This window comes from Pipistrellus hanaki, assembly GCF_964339955.1.
Source record: "Pipistrellus hanaki genome assembly, chromosome: 16".
NCBI classification, from domain to species: Eukaryota; Metazoa; Chordata; class Mammalia; order Chiroptera; family Vespertilionidae; genus Pipistrellus; species Pipistrellus hanaki.
The window spans coordinates 7330445-7349635 of record NC_140518.1 but is presented as its reverse complement, the minus strand read 5'-3'; the positions used below and the strand labels follow the sequence as shown (position 1 = coordinate 7349635).

At 45.0% G+C, this 19191-nt stretch overlaps 1 protein-coding gene across 4 annotated transcripts in view; it reads left to right on the top strand.

Moving 5' to 3' along the window:
* Positions 1-16846, top strand: part of WIPF2 (WAS/WASL interacting protein family member 2) — a 31990-nt gene extending 15144 nt beyond the window's left edge. For all 4 annotated transcript variants that reach the window (XM_084863719.1, XM_084863722.1, XM_084863721.1 and 1 more), the window contains exons 2-8: positions 271-402; positions 3117-3249; positions 3887-4003; positions 4332-4988; positions 8465-8671; positions 10939-11040; positions 11286-16846. In XM_084863719.1, coding sequence (XP_084719845.1) covers positions 340-402; positions 3117-3249; positions 3887-4003; positions 4332-4988; positions 8465-8671; positions 10939-11040; positions 11286-11326 — 1320 coding nt within the window. In that variant the 5' untranslated portion in view covers positions 271-339 and the 3' untranslated portion in view covers positions 11327-16846. The remainder of the gene's footprint in view (positions 1-270; positions 403-3116; positions 3250-3886; positions 4004-4331; positions 4989-8464; positions 8672-10938; positions 11041-11285) is intronic.
* Positions 16847-19191: the final 2345 nt, after the last annotated feature.

The window sequence follows — 19191 nt, the reverse complement described above, 5'->3', positions numbered from 1 at the left end:
TCAGTTTTGCTTTGAACCTAAAAAAATAAAATTTATTAATTAAAAATATTAAAAAGAATAATAGGCACCAGAGACTATATGTGCCTTACAAAACCTAAAATATTTATTATCTGGCCTTTTAGAGAAAAAGTTTACCAAGCCCTGGACTATATCACAGTGGAACTAGTAAATGAGATGCTTGGTTTCCCTGGTGTCAGGCCTAGTCCCCTTGTTCTCCTGGTACTCTGTCCGTAATGGCAAAGTTCTCATGAACTTTTATTTCATTTGCAGGTATATGAGTGACCTAAAGCTGCAAATTAAGACGGAGAGAGAGCAGTGCCAACTGCGAGCTGGGCAAGGATGCCAATTCCTCCTCCCCCTCCGCCCCCTCCTGGTCCTCCTCCACCTTCCACTTTTAGTCAGGTGGGTAATCCTTCCGCCCAGCTATCTCAAACCGTAATGGGAATCTAAGGCTTCCTGGTCCAAGCCATACCGTACTCTCAAAGGCACTCTCAAAGACTTGCGGTGCAGGAAGATGGAGGATAAACAAGTCAAGTCTTATCAATTAGTTCTGGTTTTTGAGAGGTCTTCAAAGGATCATAATAGCTTCTTGTTTTTTTATCTTGGTTCAGTCTAAGTGGATATTTGGACAGGTGGCATCAGAGTAGGAACTGATGTTTTCCTCCTAAAACTTTGTTCTTAAAGGTCAGTACATCATTTCTTTGGCATCTCTGAGAAAAGGAGTAGCAATTTCTGGTGGATGATTCTTTGCTACCATTTCATCCTCTCCAAATCAGTTCATTTTAAAACCAAATCCATCAAGTCCAACACCCCATCAAGAAAAAAAGGAGTTTATGGAATGTATTAGTAAAAAGACTTAAAGTGTCAGTAATGGGATGTTTAAAACCAGTGGAACAGGGAGAGAATCCCTCAGGGCCGATCGGCAGCCCGATACCAGCAGTGGGTGTGAGTGGTGGCTCCGGTGCCAGTGCCGGCTGCGGGTGCGAGTGGGGCCGTTGCTGGCAGCAGGTGTGAGAGGTGGCTGCCAGTCCTGATCGCCCTTCAGGAGCTGGGGGAGGTGGAGAATCCTTGAGGGGCGATCAGGGCCAGCGCAGGCAGCAGGTGTGAACGCCGGGTAGGACTGCAGTGCATGCACATAACCAACAGAGGCTCACCCCTGGTCTGGCCCCCTCCCCACTCCTTTCCCGCCATCTGCTCCACCATCCACCACTGCTGATGCCCGCCATGTTTCACGCATGCCCCCTGGTGGTCACTGCACATCATAGTGGCCGGTTGTTCGATTGTTCTGCCATTCAGTTTATTTGCATATTAGCTTTTTATTATATAGGAGATTATGGGAAAACTAGAAAATACAGATTAACATAAATAATGCTTACCAGAAGTTAACTTTTGCTAGTATCAGTGTGTATCTTTCCAGAAATTTGCTGTGTGTGGGTTTCTCTTCCAAATGAAATCTAGCTACTATGCATTGAACTTTTATGTTTTGTCTTGTTAATCCTCACCTGAGGATATTTTTCCATTGACTTTTGGAGTGGTAGGGAGGGGAGAGACAGAGAGAGAGAAACTTTGATGTGAGACAGACACTTCAATTGGTTGCCTCCCATATGCTCCCTGACCAGGGCTGGGAACCTGAGAACAAGTCTACAACCTAGATAGGTGCCCTCAACCCTTTAGTCCAAGGCCCTATGCTCTATCCAGATAAGGCCATTGAGCTGTTATTATGCACCAGCACTGCTAGGCTCTTGAAAAGTATTGTCATTTCTAAAAACTACCTTGTGAGATAAGTTCTTTCTCAGAGAGGAAAGGAGAGGGAAAGAGAGATAGAAACATCAGTGATGAGAAAGCATCATTGACCGGCTGCTTTTTGCAAGCCCCTCACTGGGGATTGAGCCAGCAACCCAGGCCTGTGCCCTGACTGGGAATCGAGCTGTGATCTCCTGGTTCATAGGTCGACTCTCAACCATGGAGCCATGCCAGCTGGGTTCTTTGATTTCTTTTACATAGTGTTGTTCATATTCTTTGCTTATTATCCTGTTGATTCCTAAGTCATCTTTGTATGTTTTTTGTTTTGTTTTGTTTTTTTAAATATATTTTATTGATTTTGTACAGAGAGGAAGGGAGAGAGATAGAGAGTTAGAAACATCGATGAGAGAGAGTCATCGATCAGCTGCCTCTTACACACCCCCTACTGGGGATATGCCCGCAACCAAGGTACATGCCCTTGACCGGAATCGAACCCGGGACCTTTCAGTCCCCAAGCCGACGCGCTATCCATTGAGCCATACCGGTTTCGGCCATCTTTGTATGTTAACGCTCTATAGATTTAGGACACTTACGTTTGTCACAGATGATTTTTCCTTCCAGTGTATCACCTGTTTATTTGCTTATATTCCTAATAAATAATTTGTAGTAAACAAATATGTTGATCTTTTCCTGTATTTTTTTATTTACTTCTTTTCTTTTCCTGTATTTTAGTTGTCATGTTTAGAATGTTCTTCCCTTAGCAAATTTTTAAATATAGTACTTTTGTAGTTTTTACACTGAAATATTATAATTCAGCTAGAATTGTTTGAGAATAAGCTGTGAGGAAGGACTGTATTTAACTTTATTTTCCCCCCAAAAAAATTACCGGTTGTTATTAACATCTTGTGTTTAATAATCTATTCTTTTTTTATTTCTTATATAGATCTGGGCCATTATCTTGCTGTCTGTCCCTGTGCGCCTGTTGTAGCTCATCATAGCCTGTTTCAGCATTTAAATGGGATAATGAACATAACATGCTTAGCACAATACGTAACGCCTAGCAGGGGTTCAGTAGATGTTTGCCTTGATGATGCTGATACATCTAAAGCATCTAACACACAAGCCTTGTGCATTAGGTATTAAGTATGAGTTGCAGGCCTCCAGTCAGAGACATCTGAATGGGAGGTACAATAGGAGCAGAAGGACTAACAAGAATGGTGATGTACATTACCATTGCGGGGTGTGTGGCATATATATCTGATTCAGTTAGACAGGCGTCTCCTGGAACCCTCAGTTCGGCTTAAGGCTTTATCCCAAGCTTGTGATGAAGGGGACTGTTTATGGTGAACTTCTATACATTCCTCTTCCCCCAGGGAAACACAGAGCAGATCAAGCTGAGCCGAGATGAGCAGCGGGGTCGAGGCGCCCTCTTACAGGACATCTGCAAAGGGACCAAGCTGAAGAAGGTGACCAACATCAATGATCGGAGCGCTCCCGTCATTGAGAGTGAGTCTAGCCTAGGATTGACTTGGAAACTTGGCTGGTCTGTCATTTTTATTGCTGGGTCTTGAGTGGGCGAGTTTTTCCCCGTCCCTTAGGAACATCTTTTTGACCTTTGGGAAGCATTCTCAGTAAGACTGCCAGCTCCTACTCTCACTAGTGCTGCTTATACTTGTCAGGGCACACCCCTGGCTGTTCTCTGAAGAGACCACTACAGGCCTAAAAACCGCTCAGCTGAAGCCAATAGTGATTTCATAATTGCTGCAAGTGTCCATTCTGAAAGGCCACTGGAGGGTTTTCTCACACCTGTGTCCCTGGCCACTAGCCCCCTTATAATCGCAGACTGAGAGCAGAGCCCAAAGAACTCTGTTGAATATGTCTTTATCCAGGTTATCCTTCTGGCCCATCCAAATAAGGGAAGACTGGCTCCTTGTTCCTTTCGTAGCTTTTCTCTTATCACAGCCAGAACTTTCGTCCCTTCGTGAAGCTGTGGCACAGAGAGGCTTCACTTTTATTTCTTGAATGGAAAGGCAAAAGCAAGATTGATTTGTTTACAAATTAGAACCCAAATAGAGGAGGAGTTTCTCCTCAGGATTAACTTGATCACCATATGAAATGACAGCTCTAATGGTATGCTTTCCAGAACCCAAAGGAAGCGGTGGTGGTTATGGCTCTGGAGCAGGTGCCCTGCAGCCCAAGGGAGGTCTCTTCCAGGGAGGAGTGCCGAAGCTCCGCCCTGTGGGAGCCAAGGACGGTGCAGGTATCTGAGAAGTACTTTCTTACAACATTTCCCAAGTGCGTGCATTTCCTTCCGGTCCCAGGTGTTCATCTGGGGTTGAGGAATGTGGTAGAGGGGGGAGGAAGGAAAGGGAGCAGAAGTGGAGTTACAGAGTATATTAAAGCAAAGGCATTACATAAAAACGTATTCAACTTATATCAGCAATATTTGTTAACGGGCCAGATTAAAACCTGGTACTATACAAATACTTCCCCTGCTGCTGTGCAAGTAATGAGGCTGGGTGACTTAGAGATACTAACCAGCAGCTCTCCAGCTCCGCTGACCAGTGTGCTGTCCGGTCTGTCTGTAGAGAACCTCGCTGGTAAGCCAGCCCTGCACGTTCCCAGTTCTCGAGCTGCTGCCCCAAGGCCTCCTGTGTCTGCAGCCAGTGGGCGCCCTCAAGATGACGCAGACAGCGGCCGAGCCTCCCTCCCGGAACTGCCCCGGATGCAGAGACCTTCATTACCGGACCTCTCTCGGCCTATCACCAGCAGCAGTCCGGGCATGAAGCACAGCTCCTCTGCCCCTCCTCCGCCACCACCAGGGCGGCGTGCCAACGCACCCCCTGCACCTCTGCCTATGCACAGCAACAAAGCCCCCGCCTACAACAGAGAGAAACCCCTGCCGCCCACCCCCGGACAGAGGCTCCACCCTACTCGAGACGGACCGCCTGCCCCACCCCCAGTCAAACCACCCCCTTCCCCTGTGAATATGAGAACGGGACCAAGTGGCCAGTCTCTGGCCCCTCCTCCGCCGCCTTACCGGCAGCCTCCAGGGGTCCCCAACGGGCCCTCTAGTCCCACTAATGAGTCGGCCCCTGAGCTGCCACAGAGACACAATTCTTTGCATAGGAAGACACCGGGGCCTGTCAGAGGCCTAGCACCTCCGCCGCCTACTTCAGTCTCCCCTTCTTTACAGAGTAACAGGCCGCCTCCCCCAGCCCGAGAGCCCCCCAGTCGGGGAGCAGGTAAGTGCCTGCAGACACGGTTCTTTTTCCTAACACACTGGGTGTTGAGTTCTTTTCTCTTCACTCTTTCCCCCAGAGCCCTCCTTTAGTGATTGAAGATAAGAATCCACTTACTCATTCAACAGGTTTATTGAGTGCCTTTTTGTGAGTCAGACTTTATTGTTAGGTAAATAGCAATAAATAGAAAATGTAAAAAAAAATCCTGTTCTATGATATAGTCAAATAAATTAGTAAAAAATATATTTAAGCCCTAGCCGATTTGGTTCAATGGGTAGAGTGTCAGCCTATGGACTGAAAGGTCCCAGGTTCAATTCCGGTCAAGGGCATATGCCCGGGTTGTGGGCTTGATTCCCCAGGAGAGATGTGCAGGAGGCAGCCAGTCAATGATTCTCTCTTATTATTGATGTTTCTATCTCTCTCCCCCTCTCCCTTCATCTATAAAATTAATAAAAATATATTAAAAATATATTTTAAAATATATATTAGTCTGTAAATACATAATATGTAGGTGCTTTGAGAAATACAAAGCAAGAAGGGGGATACGATAAACTGGGGTGGGGTGATGATATTTCCAATTGCAGGGGTGGGGATGAGGTTAGGGTCAGGGAAGGCCTTACTAGTAAAGCAACAATTTGGTAAAGACTGAAGACAGTATGGGAATAAGCTAAGCAGGCACTGAGAGCAGCAAATGCAAAGACATTGAGACAAGACTAGGATGAGTGAGGAGAAGAGTGGCAGAACATAGGGTCAGAAAGCTAGATTTCCACGGGAGAACATTGTAAGACTTTATGATGACTTAGGGTTTTACTTTGTTTAATATTGGAAGCCACTGGAGGGGTTGGTACAGAGAAGTAGCATATATTTACCTTTGAAAAGGTCAGCTTAGTCAAGCTGGTGTGGTTCAGTGGTTGAGCATTGACCTGTGAACCAGGAGCAGTCATGGTTTGTTTCCCGGTCAGGGCACATGCCCAGTTTGTGGCTTGATACCCAGTGGGCAGAAGGCAGCCAATAAATTATTCTCCCTCATTATTGAAGTTTCTATCCCTCTCTTCCTTCTCCCTTTCCCTCTCTGAAGTCAATAAAAACATATTTAAAAAAATAAAAATACCAGCTTTTATGTTGAGAACAGACTGCAGGAAGACAGGTGGCAAAAAAATGCCACTTATGAAGCTATTGCAAGAAACTGGGCAGGTGGGTAGGACCACAGCGGGTTTGGGGGAAGATATTAGGTTTTGAACAACTCAAGTTTGAGATGCCTGTTAGACTTTCAAGAGGAAATTATTAATTGGCTATCAACTCAGAAGTTCAGGGGAGAGGTCTGGGCTAGAGAGAGAAATTTGAACGATCTTGAAAACGATGTGCTGAGTGAGATCACCCAGGTAGAGTATAGAGAAAGGTCTAAGTCTGGGGGCCCTCCTAGATTAGAGGGCAGAGAGATGAAGACTGCCAAGCAGGACAAGCTGAGAAAGAGCCCTTAGTGAGGAAGGAAGAAGGGAAAGGAAGAAAGTGATGGAGAAATTCCAAGATTGAGTGAGCCAAAACTCCTGGATATGAGAAAGCCCCAGGCAGCTGTCCTAGTCTCCCTCACTGTCTGCTTTCATGCTATTTTGTAAAGAGAATACACAATCTCATCTACTTCTAGGGTTGTGTCCAATGCTACAGCTAGGTCAGTTAAGTTGAAGCCCGAGATGACATTGGTCTCAGCAATATGGGAGTCATTTTGGGGGACTCCAAACAACATGGGATCTTTTTGGGTATTAGTGGAGTGGTGGAGGAAAGGTGAAAGTAAAAGTCTAATTGGAATGAGTTCACAAATGCAGGAATAAGAGAGGCCTTGGAGATAAAAATATGGAAATCCCTTAAGGGAGTTGGGGAGCGTTGATCTATGAGCCAGGAGATCATGGTTTGTTTGTAGGTCAGGGCACATGCCCGGGTTGTGGCTTGATCCCCAGTGGGCAGTGGGAGTGTATGTGTGTACAGGAGGCAGCCAATGAATGATTCTCTTTCATCACTGATGTTCCTCTCTTTCTCTCCCTCTCCCTTCCTCTCTGATATCAATAAAAATATATATATTTTTAAAAAGTGACATCCCTATAAATGCTTTGGGAGACCAAAGAAGGGGGAGTTTGGAATAAAGTAGATTGTTTTGGGAAAGCCTTGAGAAGAGGAAACTTGAGTTGAGCCTTAAAGGATAGCTAGGATTCGGTAGTAAAGGAAGGGGGATGGCGGTTCCGAGTATTGGGGAGGAGTCACAAGAGCAACGCATATGTAATTTGGTTTATTCAGCAAAGGTTGATTGAATGCCTACCATGTGCTGTACATTTGGTTGTGTTGGGTGCTTAGATGAATGGACAATGCTCTGACTTTAATGACTATACAATATACTGGGAGGTGGCACATCTAATGAATAAATATAGTACAATATAGTAGAATGGTTGAGATACAGAGGTGACAGTGGGAGTGCAGACGAGGGGTACCTAACCCAGCATAGGAGTCAAGAAAGGAAGAGGAAAACTGGCTGGCATGGCTTAATGGTTAGAGCATTGGCCCACATACCACAGGTTGTGGGTTTGATTCCAGGTCAAGGGCACATACCTGTGTCCAAGTGCCTGCAGGAGGGAGGCAACCAGTGGATGTATATCTCACATCAGTGTTTCACTTTCTCTCTACCTCACTCCCTTCCACTCTCTGAAAAGCAATGAAAAAAAAATATATTCGGGTGAGGATTAACAAAAAAAAAGAAAAGAAAAAGAAGAGTACAAGGTGAGATCAGACTCACTGAGGTAATGGGTTATTGTATAAAAAAGGAGGATAAGCCAAGACCGGTTTGGCTCAATGGATGGAGCGTCAGTGTGGGGACTGAAGGGACCCGGGTTCGATTCCAGTCAAGGGCATGTGCCTTGGTTGCGGGCATGTCCCCGGTGGGGGGTGTGCAGGAGGCGGCTGATCGATGACTCTCTCTCATCGATGTTTCTAGCTTTCTGTCTCTCTCCCTTCCTCTCTGTACAAAATCAATAAAATATTTAAAAAAAAAAAAAAAAAAGGAGGATAATTGGGGGAAACCCAATTGGATTGGAAGCTAAGAGTTTGAAACTTTATGATGTAGGAACTGCAGAGCTCTTGAAAAAGTTTGAGCAAAGTTTGGGGAGATGAGTGAGTTGACGGTGCACACAATGGATTGGTATAAGAGATTAGAAGCAAAAAGAACATTTGGGAGGCTTTTTGCAGTAGAACAGACTAAGTATGAGACAGCCCTAAATTAGCATTGTGGAGGAAGACATGGAAAAGCAGGGCAAAAATCAAGAATACAGAGAGTTCTTAACTGACTGTCGTGGAAAATGAAGAAGAGTCATGCATTTATTCTGAACTTTGGTAGAGCAGGGATGGGAGGAGAGTGAATATGATGTTTAACATGGTGCTCAGAGGCTCACACAGCCTATACAGCCAGACCTAACTGCTTCGGATTTTAATTGCAGCTCCTCCGCCCCCACCACCCATGATCCGAAATGGTGCCAGGGATGCTCCGCCTCCCCCACCACCATACCGACACGGGTCAGAACCTCTGAACCGGGGGAAGCCCCCACCTCCGCCCTCCAGGACGCCAGCTGGGCCGCCACCTCCTCCTCCCCCACCCCTGAGGAATGGCCACAGAGATTCCATTACCACTGTCCGGTCTTTCTTGGGTGAGTAGCTAGCTGTTCATAGTTCCTGTGGTGACCTGATTCCAGTAGAATGGGAATGGTCGCTTATATCTTTTGTTCACAGCAGTTCTCCTGACTTTACATCTGACTTCTAATTCCTATGCATTGATGTTCCTTCCCTTTTGCAAATTCTAAGCATGGGTTGCTTTGGGCTAGATTGAAGTAAAATCAGCAGGTGTCATGCTAACTCTAAAGCCATTCTCTTGCTCCCTAAGGATCATTAGCTGTGATTACCTTTAAGTCAGAGACTTCATCTTCTTCAGGATTACTCAGACAGGAAGTGAGTATTCCCCTAGGAAGGAGAGCTCCTTTCTGGCCCTTTAAGAACAAAATAAACCTTCTTTCCAATTTGGGCCTGGCATAACGGCTCCCACAAAGAAGGGTGGCAAGAAGAGGGCCCCTTCTGCCATCAGAGAGTTAGTGACCCACCATCATTCACTAGCACGTCCATGAAGCGAGTTTCAAGAAGCACTCGAAGAGATGCAAAAATTTGCCATGAAGGAGATGGAACCCCGATGTACACAGTGATACCAGGCTTAAAGCTGCCTGAGCCAAAGAGATAAGGAATGTCCCTACCATAGTGAGGAGAAGATTCACCACGCAGTCTCTGGATGTCGGTTACCTACATACCTGTCACCGCTTTTAAAAATCTACAGTTAATGTGCATGAGAACTCACTGCTGATTGTTGGAGAAAATTATAAAACTGCCGAAACCAGTTTGGCTCAGTGGATAGAGCGTCAGCCTGCGGACTGAAAGGTCCCGGGTTCGATTCCGGTCAAGGGCATGTACCTTGGTTGCGGGCACATCCCCACTAGGGGGTGTGCAAGAGGCAGCTGATCGATGTTTCTCTCTCATCGATGTTTCTAACTCTCTATCCCTCTCTCTCTCTGTAAAAAAATCAATAAAATAGATATTATAAAAAAAAGTTATAAAACTGCCACACAAAAAGCATCCCAGTATGTAGACAATATTTACCTAGTAATCCAAAGCCACTAACTAGCTGGTGTTACTTTAAGGAAGTTGCTTCACTCTCTGGGCCTCACTTCCCTTAGCTGTGAAGTGAGGAGGTTGACTAAATCAGGAGTGTGTCAGATTAACTCTTCCAAGGTTATCGATGAATCTTAGGCCCCACCTAAGATAATTTTTTTAACCTACCTCTCTAACTTGCATTTCATCTCGTTAACTTCTTTATTTATTTATTCTTAAAATCTTTATTGTTGAAAGTATTAAATATGTCCCCCTTGACTCCCATTGATCCCTTCTAGCCCAGCCCTCACCCCAGGCCTTCACCACCCTATTGTCTGTGTTCATGGGTTATCCAAAGGTATCATTAGACTCCAGGGACGATCAGTCCCTTTCAGACCTAACACTCTTGTCTACCCTTACTGTAGTGTATTCTGATTAGGTGGGCCAGGGTTTTTGCTTTAAAGATCAAGTCCTTTGGAATGTCATCCAGCCACACCCATAGAGCATTTGAGCCTTCTTACAGAGGGGCCATGGAAAGTGGCACAGGGGCCATGAGGTGTTGTGTTGCAGAATTACATGAGGATAACCTGGGCCAAAAGGGAATTATCTGGTCAGAACTCTCACTCATTGGTGACAAATATTCCCATTTTAGGTTAATTTCTACCAATTTGTAGATTCAGTTCCATTGGTATCCCATGGTGATAGTGTCTAAGGGGCTGTTAAAGAATTATATTTTTTCTCTTCCCATTCAAACAGCTGTGCTCCTTTCCTGGTACATGCCTGATTTTTGGTGGAAATATTTTTAAAAACCAGGTCAAGCCCTAGCCGGTTTGGGTCAGTGAATAGAGCATCAACCTGGGGACTGAAGGGTCCCAGGTTCGATTCCAGTCAAGGGCATATACCTCAGTTACAGGCTTCTCCCCAGCTGGGCCCGGCAGGAAGCAACCAATTGATGTGTTTCTCTCATCATTTCTGTCTTTCCCTCTCCCACTCTCTCTAAAAATAAATGGAAAAATATCCTCGAGTGAAGATTAACAAAACAAACAAACAAACAAAACAACCAGGCCAAAGACTAATCCCTTAATGTAGAGAGCCTTTGAGCACATCTTCTGGACATACAAGGCGCATAGAGCAATGCTATCGCTGTTCTTAGAAACCTTGTTTAGTGGGCAAGGCAGGCCCTCAGGTACATCAGAATGAATGGAGACCAAAAAGGGGAGGGTGACAAGTGGTACAGAGGGTCAGAAGGGTGATATGAATTAATATTCTGTTTCTTTTGTAGATGATTTTGAGTCAAAGTATTCTTTCCATCCAGTAGAAGACTTTCCTGCTCCAGAAGAATATAAACACTTTCAGAGAGTATATCCCAGCAAAACAAACCGAGGTGAGACGAGCAGTCATGAAGGTTTTTCCATAATTGCATAAAAAAAAAAGAATCAGTGTTCTTTTCTTAGAAATGTTCTTTTGTTTCTCCTCATCTTCATTTTCTCTAAAAACCAAAACAAAACATAATCTCTCAGTGTTCAAGATTAGCTCATAGAGCCTGTCTCTCATTTTCGGAATGTTTGGGTTATTCAGGATCTGGTGGGTAGTCTTGTGCATGTGGTTTTTATTGTTCATGTTTTTCAGCTGCCCGTGGAGCCCCACCTCTGCCACCCATTCTCAGGTGAAGCCTGGGTTGGTCCTGCTCCTCAGGAAAAGGATGGACCCTCTCCTCCTCTCAGATGGTCCCTCCCATTCCCCTGAAACCTGCATGAGAACTCCCAACGTGTTTCTCCAGTGCAACCAACTCTAGACTCCAAGCGTCCTCCCGACTCGCCTCCATCTATGCATCTGTCTTCCGGACTTGGTGATTGGACTCTGTGTTGACAGTAGGGTCTCAAACCCTGTGTCCATCCCTCCTCAGCCATCCCTGCTAGCCAGATGAGGACACAGCTTCCATGTCGCCTGCTTTCCTCGCGGGGAAAGGTGCCTTGTTGTGATGAGTTAACTCATTGTTGGGCAGGGCGGAGAACGGTACTCCCAGCTCCTCCTACCCACTCTGGGGGAAGCTCGGCGGGTATATTTTATCATGGAGGAGGCTGGCATGGCCAGGACTTGGGGGTTGGGGACATTTTTAGTGAAACAAGAAAGGAGTTTGCAGAGAAGTGATCTGTTTTAAAGGTCAAGTTTGCGAAAGGATAAGGGAATGGGTCTGCTTTATTTTGGGGGACATTTTGGTTTTGCTCTTACTCTACCCCATATCCTCACTCCAGAGAGAAGTTGGGTGTAAACACTAAATACTAATCAGTTGAACTAAACATCTAATAAAAAGGGAGGTAAGTAAACTGGCGAGCCTTTTAGTGTTAGTCAGTTTCTCTGTAGCAAAGGGACCAGGAGCCATTTGATTCCTCCCTCTCCTCCCCTCCCCCCTCCATTTCCTCAGGAGGCTGAGGCTGAGGGATGATGTTTCCTCCCTCCACCACCCAGCCCCCCAAGAGTAAAGTCACTTTTGTTCATTCCATGTTCACAGATTCCAGAAACTTCTGGTGGGAGATAGGACGATAGGGCTGGGGTCTTGGTCTTATGTAAGACCTTGAATCTACCTCAGTCTTTCCTGGCTGGTCCTGAAGGACAGTCCTGACCAGAAACTGCACCCCTTGATGGGTACGCCATGGTGACGGAGAAGGGAAGGTGAAGCTTGTAGAGTTCACAGCCCATTGGCTGAAAAGGAGCTTCCTGTTTTTTTCTCTCCCCCCTTGCCTTTCCAAGACCGCAGGGTAGAGAAGGTGAGGCACGTGAGTCAAAGATTCCTCTGTGCCAAGAAGCACAAAGACTTCGGTGAGATGACTCTCAGCCCGGTCATCTTCTTTGGCAGCCAGCAATGTGTTGTTTCTTCGTCTTCCGGGTCCTAGTTAAAGAGCAGCAGAACGGGGCTCCTGGGCTCCACACACAGGGGTTTGGTTTGCTGCTGCCAAGTGCAGAGGCTACTCAAAGCTTGAAGTAAGAGCAAGGAGGCCAAGGTGATTTTTTGGAATGATTGGGGAAAGTCTGTTAAAAAATTGCATCACAGGCTTGAACTATTTTAGGGACCTTTCCAGCCTATTGGATCACAGACTGAGGATCTGTACGTGGTGCCGGACGAAACCCAAGTCTTCCCAGTGCCAGAAGAGAGAGGGCTCCACTTGGGTTATTTGTGAGGGTCTGCTAGCCTTGATCATCTCCTGGACCATATTGCCTCTTGGGACAAACAGTGATTAGGTCTGTCATCTCACTTCTCTAATCATTACCATTCTTACTTTCAAACCTGTTAGTAGTTACCTCCCAGCAATGTCCCTGGCATCCTGAAGTGAGTAGAGCTGAGAGAGGGGACACTAATGGAGGGAGAACAGGAGTGGCTACTGCGGCAGAGTTCCAGGGTAGATGCTGATCAGTACTCAACTTGGACTGTGAAGTCTTCCCATTTATTTTTGAAATGGGAGTTGATGCCTTTTGTATAATGTTATAGAAATGTATTTTTCCCCCCTTCCTTAAACAGAACATCAAAATAAGTATCACAAGTAAAAGCCAAACCAGTTTTTCATTGGGGTTGATATCCTCCCTTGACCTGCTGCTCAGATTCCCCAGCATTTGGACTGTGTCACGTGGGTATTGGTGTATTTTTGTTTTCTTGGCCTCATGGGAAAAGGCCTCGGTCTGGATCTAGTTGGATGCATTTTCTTCAGCGCATGTCGGTGACACAGTACTTATTTAAATGTCTTTTGCCTTATCCATATTTGGCCCCTCTGTTAATAACAGATTTATTATCATGTATATTTACTATTGAATAATGGGAATGTGATGCTCATAGTTATTGATCTATTTTGTATGTTGTAAAAAGCTTGTACTATAGATTGAAGGTGGGCTGGCTGCAAGAGCACTACAACTTCTCACCTTTTAAATGGCTTTTTATCTGCTTCTGGGAATGTCGTCTCTTCGTGGGAGTCGGCTGGCCTCATGTTGAGGCTGTTGCCCAGTCCCATAACCCCCTGCTCCCCTCTCAGGAGGAGGAGACTTGGCCCAGCTTAGCAGGAAACTGTTAAAAGCCCTTGTGTGGGTTTGGTTTCATGATGTTTTTCTCTAGCGGGGAAAACGTAACACTATAGTTGTTTCTTACCGCCCTTTCTGGGGAGTAGGGCAGTGGCCTCCAGGTTTTTAAATGAGCTTAGATGCCCTCCTTCCCCCCTCTTCTCTGGTCACCAAACCTGGATCAAAGCACTTCGATATTCCAGGAGTGCTTTACTCTGTCATGGGGATTTCCTCCAGCAACAGAGCCTGTTATTTTCCCAGCCTGGGTGCCCAGAGAGAGGGTCGAGGGCCACCCCACCCAGTGGATGTGAAGCTGCTGTCCTCCCAGCTGGCAAAGGCAGAGACTAGCCACTGGCCATTGCACTGGGGGCACCCCTCACCCCACAGTTTCCCAACTTGAAACCCAGATTTACCTCCAGGGAGAGGTGAGGAAAATTGTAAATAGACTTGCTACAGAGCAACTCAGGTTGCGGTGTGTTTTAATTCTCCTGATCACTTGAAATAATCTGTAGGCTGAGTGCTTATGGGAGTGGGGGAGAAGGGTGACTCCAGGGTCTGCTGCGAAGCTCTGGGGGTGGAGTATAGGGCATCTGAGGCCCTTTGATGGCACTACACTGAGCTGTCTGTCCTGGAAACCCAACCTACAATCAACCACAGATCAAATTCTTCACATTCCAGTTGTAGTTTCTTTCCCTATTAAATCTCAGTCCCTGGCTATGTAGTTAGGGGAGCTTTCTGGGCTACCCTAAACTTAGGGAGTGGAAGGCATTACAGCTCTGCCTTCAAGACTCATCAAAATGAAACTGAACTACAACCACCTTCAAAACATACAAAAAAAAGAAAATAATAACTGTCTAACCGAAGGAAGGGTTTGGTTCCATTCGACTCCACGTTCATTGTGCCTTTACTTGTGTTAGATTTCTGTGCTTTCTTCCTCTCTCCCTCTTCGAAGCAATTAAAATCTTCCTTGATAACTGCTGTTTCCTTCTTTCTACTCTTGTTTCTAACATCAGTGGGTTCCCTACATGTCTTAAATCTCATTTTACTGATGGCAGAGGGGCCACGCTACTTTTCTCACATCTATCTTTCGTCATTTCCCAACACTGCCAGCATGGAAGTCAGTCAACACTGAATAAAAGACCAGAACGCATGTGTGAAGAGTGTGAGTGTGTATACGTGTGTCAGTTTTCTTTTAAAAAATAATTTATTGTATGATTTATTTTGGAGTTGTATTCTGATTACAGTGCTCTCTCTCCCAATTAGCATTGATTTTTTTCCAACCCCCTCTACAATGTATAATCTGGTCTCAGGTTGGATTCTTCGGTACATTTGTCTCTCCTGGATGCCGTGCAGTTTAATTAAATGTTGCTTACAAAACAACAACTGAGAACTGTGTACTCTTGTCTGGAATCCCGCCTCCTGTGGTGGCATAAAGGAGAGGAGACCTGGGACCTCATGTTCCAGGTTGTGCGGTTGTTGACCCCAGGTCCTCTCGGGAAGCAGGTACACTGACTTGGGCAGAAGCACCTGCAGCTGCTAAGGGTTTTCTATCCTCCCCTCCTGTTACATTTTGAAAAGCACAGTTCTGGGTAGCCATCCTGACTGGGTGGTTCTGATAGAGTTGGCCATTGTTTATATTTGCCACCTAACTCCCTTTTGCTTATGATTTCAGGAAACCCAGGGCGCTTCCTGGCCTTCTGTCCTTTCTTTGAATCCCTTGCGATTCTTTCTGCCTGTGCTGCACGCCAGATTCTCACACTGAGGTGTGGAAGCAAAGGTGGGGGCAGAGCCTGTAGATTGTGTGTGTGCGTCTGTTTTTACGTGGGTGTTGCCTGTTTTTCTTCACTACTGTTTAAGTTAAATCTTAGCAGGCTTTCTTGAACTTTGACTTCAGGTGTAAACATTAAACCAGACATTCTCTGCTTACTATGGTCAGCTGACACAATCACCATTGGACTTCCTGAGCTTAACTTGCACTTTCATCATGAGCAAAGGTCTTGCAATTGTTTCCCATACTGATTTCAGGATGGGTGTGTATATGAATCACTCTCACATACTTCAGATATCAAAATCTATGAGGCTCCTTTCATTTTCACCCATACTTGCCAAATTGGCCTAACTCCTGATTATTTGACCCATCATTGTTATTAATATGATTAATAAACTACCTATTTTGATTTGTTACTCTTGTAACTGTCAGTAGCCCTCAAATAGAGCTTGCCTAAGTGACCCTCAACTTCCTAATGCTATAAGCTTTCTCCATCCTATTGGGATGGCACTGCTAATGTGTGTGTGTGTGTGTGTGTATGTGTATATGTACTTGTTCAACAGGATGCTGGACAGGTCCTTCCAGTGTGATCTGATTCCTTCCCTCATGATACTGTGTATGAGTTAGTTGATAAGGGCAGTAGTTTGCCCAGTCTAATGACTACTGGGACACCGCTGCTCACTGTGAATGTGCCTCTTAAGTATTTCCTGCCCCAACCCAGCCACAAACTGTGTGACTCACTGTTGTCTCTGACTTCCCATTACTCTGCAGAGGTGAGAGAACGAAAATGTCACCCTCAGGATCCTAACTACCCTATAGGATAACTGGAGGGGAAAATACTTCACCTCTGACATCACTGGAGCCCAGTATGGATTGTATTTTATGTATAATTGGATTTATTTTTCATGTCTAGGTGTAGGTGTGTGAGATTTAAAGGACTCTATGGTATCTGTCCACAAAAAATCTTCATGAGAAAGGCGGATGCCTCACTTGGCAGACATGTCCTTCCATTCAGCAAGCATTTATTGCATACTTCACTGTGCCAGGCATCTGTATATGAAGATGAGAGCACAGGGCCTAGGCCTCCAGGGTGCTCAGAATTTAGTAGAAGACTTCAGGACAGCTACCAAGAGAAACCTCTACAGGCTATTAAAAAGGCTTCATGGGTCGATGCTCAGTGGTTGAGCATCGACCTATAAACCAGGAGGTCACAGTTCGATCCCCGGTCAGGGCACATGCCTGAATTGTGGGCTCGATCCCCACTGTGGGGCATGTAGGAGACAGCCAATCAATGATTCTCATCATTGATGTTTCTATCTCTACCTCTCCCCTCCTCTCTGAAATCAGTTCATATATATATATATATATATATATATATATATATATATATATATATATATAATTTTAAAAAGCTTCATGTTAATTAGCCAGTGAAGGAAGATGGTGAGCAGTATTCCAGACAGGAAGTAGCAAGGACAGAGGCACAGAAGCAAGAAACTGCAATGTGGTGTGTGCAGCATGTTACTGGAATATTGGAAAGGGAATGCCTCAAGGCGGTAAGCTTTTAGAGACCTTTCAATCTGACGTCCTGTGGTTCTCGGCCTGCTGCTACAGTGCTCATTCACTCCTGCAAGCTTTTTTATAGACCAGTGCTATCCTTCCTGGGGTTTTCAAGGCTCCAATATGTATGCTAAGTACTTACAGCTTCCTCTGTTCCCTCTCCCCCACGTAACGGAGAGAGGTGATTCACTGTACCTTAAGGCTGGCTGGGCACGTTACCATTTCAGGTTACTAAGGACAATTTTCAGGTGCCCGGTTATAAAAAGAAATATGAGCAGTGAAGGTTGCTTTTTAGGTTCTATTGTCCTATTAAGATATCAAAAATATCATCTGGTCAAAAGCCTCCATTTTATTTCATTTTAAATATATTTTTATTAATTTCAGAGAGAAGGAGAGGGAGAGAGAAAAAAACATCAATGATGAGAGAATCTTTGATTGGCTGCCTCCTGCACGCCCCACACTGGGGATCGAGCCCACAACCCCGGCATGTGTCCTGACCAGGAATCGAACCATGATCTCCTGGTTCATAGGTCCATGCTCAATCACTGAGCTATGCCAGCTGGGCAAAAAGCCTCCATTTTAGGTCCTTAATGGTTTGGCTCTGAGGATGGAGCCTCAGCCTGCTGACTGAAGGGGCCCAGGTTCAGTTCTGGTCAAGGACATGTACCTTGGTTGCGGACACATCCCCAGTAGGGGGTGTGCAGGGGGCAGTTACCGATGTTTCTATCTATCCCTCTCCCTTCCTCTCTGTAAAAAATCAATAAAATAAAAAGAGCACATGCCTGGGTTGCAGGCTCAGTACCCAGTAGGAGGTGTACAGGAGGCAGCTAATCAGTGATTCTCTCTCATCATCGATGTTCCTGTCACATCCTGTTGCTTCCTCTCTGAAATCAATAAAAAATATTTTTTTAAAAAGCCTCCATGTTAATATAACACTTTTTACAGTCATGTCTGCCTAATCTCTTCACTCTTACAGTTTTGGGCTCCTGGAAAGCCTTCCCAAAACGTGCGCCTTAACCATCTCTCCCTGTTTAGAAGGCCACTGTAGAACCTGCATCAGTCTAATCCTCCCCCATGTTTAAGTGGTTGAGAGTTTGATTTCCTATCAGACTTTCCCAGTTCAAATTCCAGCTCTTCCTCTTACTAATGTGTGCCTTTGGTAAAATTTACTCAACCCCTTCTATTTCCTTCCCCTCATTTGTAAAATGGAGAAAAAATGCCAACTTCATGGGGTGCTTGTGAGAATCAATAAGGTGACATAGGTAAAATGCTTGAACTCAGTCCCTGGCATACACTTAAGCACTTGGCATTGGCTCTTATATGAACTAACTATATGAACTAACTATAATTAACTGATTGTAATATTGCTTTCCTGTTTCTCAGCTTTATTGCTCTATTTTATTTGATATTGAAGGGTGAAAGATAAATGCTTACCATCACCTAGAATTGGGTTTTGGCCTTTAACAGAATCTGGGGCTTCACTATGTTATTAGCTTTGGAAGCTGGCCTATAAATTACTGCTCTAATTTATATTTTTCATTAAAAGCTCAGCTTGCCTCTTCTTCTATAGCCATCTTCTCTGGCCCTGAAACCCTAGTGTTTAGCCATAAAATTTTTATTTTAAATGAAGGGGTCATAATTCTCTCCACTCCCTACAAAGTGTTGATTGATGGGATTAATGATAAGAAGGTACACAATATATTCTTACCTTTAACAGAATAAAAGAAAAGGCCTGGCTTTATTTCTCACCTTTGAAATACAAATCAGCGGGATTTTATAATGAGGGGTTGTATATTTCGTTATGCATGCGTGGAACTTTAACAACAACAAAAATTGGTTTTGGCCGGACCGGTTTGGCTCAGTGGATAGAGCGTCGGCCTGCGGACTGAAAGGTCCCGGGTTCTATTCCGGGTGGGGGCATGTGCCTTGGTTGCGGGCACATCCCCAGTGGGGGGTGTGCAGGAGGCAGCTGATTGATGGTTCTCTCTCATTGATGTTTCTGACTATCTCTCTCTTCCTCTCTGTGAAAAATCAATAAAATATATTTAATCCAAAAAAAAAATTGGTTTGGGTGTCAGGAAATCTGGATCCTAGAACCTTCAACAAGATGCTGTGACTCCTAATTAACCCTATACACATTTGTGCCTTGCAGGGTTGAGA